Here is a 3,923-nt window from a genome sequence, read left to right on the forward strand (position 1 = left end):
CAGGATATCTGGAAAAAGAGTGAAAGCGACAAAATCGGGATGGGAAATTATAAAACGAGGAGAGGAAGCAGATTTAGCAGAGCTGAAGAAGTCAGGAGGATGATCTTAAGACATCTCAGCTGAGAGTACATGAACTGTTGATGGTACAGAGTGATGTGTGGTCGTGTCAGAAGTGACACTGCCGTGATTCCTGCTCTTGCAACTCGTACTAATTATGGGACCAAGCCAGGAAACTGGAGAGAATTCAGGCTGGAGAGAGGTGGGACGGAGAAGGACTGTGTGAGGAGACAGTGCGGGAGCAGCTGAGCAGAGGACAAGTCGAAAGCCCTGTGGGGGAGTGGCGTGGCTGCCTTGAGTGTGTGTTGGACCACGCTGGGTGCTGGAGATTTGACAGCCTTCAAATGTCTGCAGAGAGTGCTACTCAGATTTTAAGGTAAAAATATTGATAAAAAAAGACGAGGCAGGAAAGCAAACCTTTTTCTCTGTACGAGTAGTTTGAAAGCTGGGGGTTTTCCTCCTGGGCTGGCTTTGGAGGTCTCTGCGAGACATTTGCAGATACGATCGGGGAGGAAAGGTCAAGGAGCTGGCTTGAAATCTAGAAGAGGAGGAGGAAGGAGTAGGTGAGGAGCCTTCCAAGGAACGCGAGGCACACGGAGGAGGACTTCTGCACAGCCACAGCGCGAGGGAAAGATCAGCAGTGTTGGCAACCGGTGTTAATAGCTGCCAAGGTTTTACTGTTTTTTCTGCCTTGCTAGGGTAGAAAATCAGTTCCCTGCCCCGAGGATGTCAGGGCCCAGGTGACGCCTGCGGTGGGTTCAGCTGCGCTGGGCTGGCTCTCTCCAGCTCTGCTCCAGCCGTCGGTCCCGCGGTGCGTCTCTGCTGTCTGATTGACCCCGTGCGAGAAATCAGTCCCGTTCCTTCAGCGGGGTGAGAAGTGGCATTTCCATGCTGCTCAGAGGGGAACAGGCACTTTCACTTTTACTTCTGGTTTAGGCACTTTCACTTTCGCCTCCTCTCAGCCTGAGCAGAGACTGCTCAGGGCCTTCTGCTCCTGCCGAACAGAACGCGGATGTGTCGGGGGTTTGCGTGGGTTTGTGTGAGCGCAGACTCTTCCTTAGGGTGCGAACCCACCCGAGGGGGCCTCTTAAATCTGAAAGGGAACACGAGGGTCACAGGAAGCTGCTGGACTTGCTGCCGTGCTCTGTGATTATGTCATCTCATGTATTTATGTATTATTAAAGGAACTTCTTTTTTTTTTTTTTTGGACTTTCATTTTTACACTGCTGCTGAACTTGCCGGGAGGAATAAATGCTTGAGTTAGCACCCGCAAAATTGCTGTTTATGTTGCATTTCCAAGAGCTTTCCAGACTTTTTCTTTTTTAAAGCCTTTAACTTTTACCTCTGAAAGATACTGAGTATCAGAAGCTTTTGCTGATTTAACGCCCCTCAATATGTGTTCTGCGCCTGCAGAGATTTTTTAACCTCAATATCTCTGTTTATCAGCTCAGTGTCTCAAATACTCGGTGTGGAAACAGGCAGCAGGCTCCCAGCTTGCATGTTTAGGTGTGGCCCTTCTCATACTCCAAGATCCCAAACTTGTCGATGACGCGGAGTCGTGAGACGCTGTCGATAGGAGGAGCAGAATATCAAACCCTGAAAAGTGAGGTGGTTTGGAGCAGCAGCTGTGAAATTAAATTGCACCAGCTGCGGTCCTGTGCTTTTGGGACCCGAGGAGCTGTCGAGGGAGCTGGGCTTGTTTAGGCTGGTGGAGAAGATGCTGAGGACAGGGCTGTCTCCTCCTCTGGACACACATGTTGTCGTGCTCAGGGCAGGAAGCAAAAAGGGTCGTTACGGTTGGTCCAAGCCTTTGAGCAGAGCTGTGAGCTGGGATGTAATTCCCTGATCTGATTCCTGCGACTGCTGCACCAAGATCCACGAGACGCAGGAGACACAGACGAAGCCAGATGAAAGACAAGTGAGCAAAAACGTGAGCAAACTTAACACCCCTTCTTATCCTCGTTAGGGCTCAAAGAGGAAAAAAAAAAGTAATGCTGAGAGAGAGCTGGAAGACCTTTAGTTTTCATTTTTAGTTTTTCGTTTTTCTGTGCTTGAGCACCAAATTGTGTTCCCCTGCCTTTTTACTACTAATAATAATTACAGAGGCATCACCTGGAAGTGGGAGGTTTAGAAAGGGAATGTAAGAGGGCACAAAAGATCCCAGAGCAAGGTTAAAAGAGACAAAAATACTTTTAAAGACAAGACTTTCTGTGCTCCCAGTTTCCATTCCTGCGCTACATGCTTTTCTCAGAACCATTTTTGCCGTGTCTGGATTTGTCTTCGCTTGACACGGTGCGGACGCCGTCTCCCTTCCCCTCGTAACCCAAATCGTGGGGACGAGCTGGCCTGGCTTAGAGCAGCATGGCTGGATGAGTTTAATATATATAATCTGAAGTGTTATTTTTTTTTCCTGTTCCTGCTATTAGATCTTATTTTGGCCTTTGAGAGGAATAACAAGGCTTGCATCGTGGAGAATCATTGTGTCTTTTCTTCTTTTTCATTGAGGGGAGGAAAAGAAAAAAAATTATTAAAACTTACCCTTTAAAAATAAGACCCCAAGTCGTTTGCAGGGTGACAACAAATACTATCTTGCTCACCACCAAAGGAACGTGGGCTTTTCTGCATTAGAAGTTAAAACAAGAACTTCGCTATTCTCCAAAATTTCGGTGAGGTTTTTCTTAGAGAACGACCAATGTGCAAGATCTGTTCTCGGATGGGGTTTGGTGGTTTTACGTTTCTTTCCTTGCAGATGCCTGCTGTGTTTTCTAGAGTGGGAAGGAAGAAATAAACCCTCTCGGTGTGTCTGTGTTGCAAAGTCCGCTTGGGATTTGAAAACTTGTAGCTAACGAAACACCACCGGTAATAAAGGGATTTTTAAATATGCGACAGAGACCGAGCCCAGGATTTCCTGTGTTTCAAAGTGGCTCCTGTATTTAATGTTCAGATTTAAACAGCTGCAAGAGCACAAATAGTGCAGAGTTTTCTTCTGGTTTTGCGTCCGTATTTCATTTGTCAGCTGCTTTGAGGCCTCTTCTTGCTGTTGGGAAGTGTTTTTCTGAGAAGTTTTCCTTTGGAGATGTTGAGAAAATTTGAGCTTTAAGAAGGCTCTGCCCACAGAGACTTTGAAGGAAGGCTTGCTCTCATGGCATTGAAAACTACATCCACTCAAGACCTGAAAGTCTTTATAAAAGAAGAGATAACCCCCAGAAAATGAGCAGGTACCAAGATTTTTCCCTGCCTGCAGACATAACTCTCAAATTCTAAAAGAGCGCGCGGTGAATCTAAGTAACTTTTTAGCACAAGAAAAAAAATCAGACCTGCTCAGGTGCAACGGTTGCTACAATTTCTTTTTTTTATTCTTTCTTGTTGCAAAGGGAAAAATTTAAGGGCTTACTGGCAAGGTATCACTTATTCCTCCTAAAAAACTTGCGAACAAAAGCTTGGGGGTTGCATGGCTGGAGAAGCTGCTGCTCCCAGTGGGAACCATGGAGGTGCTTTGCTCCATGGAGATTTGGGCTTGATAAATGAGGCCCCGTGTGTGCTGAGTCACACTCCGCTGCCACCCGCCTTTGCTGAGGCTCCTTGTTCAACTGGGGATGCCCAAAGGTAATATTTGCACCGGGGTTTTTTTGCTTTCTTCCTCCAGGTTTGGATCTGGAGTCGGAAGAGTCGAGTTCCCTTTTGCGGACGGCGGTTTCGGTGCTGCAGAGCTCCTACTTGGACTCTGCCTCTCAGGATGGTTTTCAGTACAGCCAAGCAATCCTGGTGGAAAAGGAGATTTTTCTAAGAGAGGTAAGGCCGATGGAGGAGCAGGGTGTCGCTGGCAGCTTGGTGACGTTTCTTTGGGAGCTGCAGACCAGTAAATG

At 47.2% G+C, this 3,923-nt stretch overlaps 1 protein-coding gene across 1 annotated transcript in view; it reads left to right on the plus strand.

Moving 5' to 3' along the window:
* Positions 1-3,703: 3,703 nt before the first annotated feature.
* The window catches only part of LOC104271706 (protein FAM208A-like), a gene marked incomplete at both ends in the record, with an annotated part of 7,043 nt that continues 6,823 nt past the window's right edge, over positions 3,704-3,923 (plus strand). The window contains one exon of the mRNA XM_009866459.1: positions 3,704-3,849. Coding sequence (XP_009864761.1) covers positions 3,704-3,849 — 146 coding nt within the window. The remainder of the gene's footprint in view (positions 3,850-3,923) is intronic.

The sequence above is a fragment of the Apaloderma vittatum genome, unplaced genomic scaffold (genome assembly GCF_000703405.1).
Source record: "Apaloderma vittatum isolate BGI_N311 unplaced genomic scaffold, ASM70340v1 scaffold14980, whole genome shotgun sequence".
NCBI lineage: Eukaryota > Metazoa > Chordata > Aves > Trogoniformes > Trogonidae > Apaloderma > Apaloderma vittatum.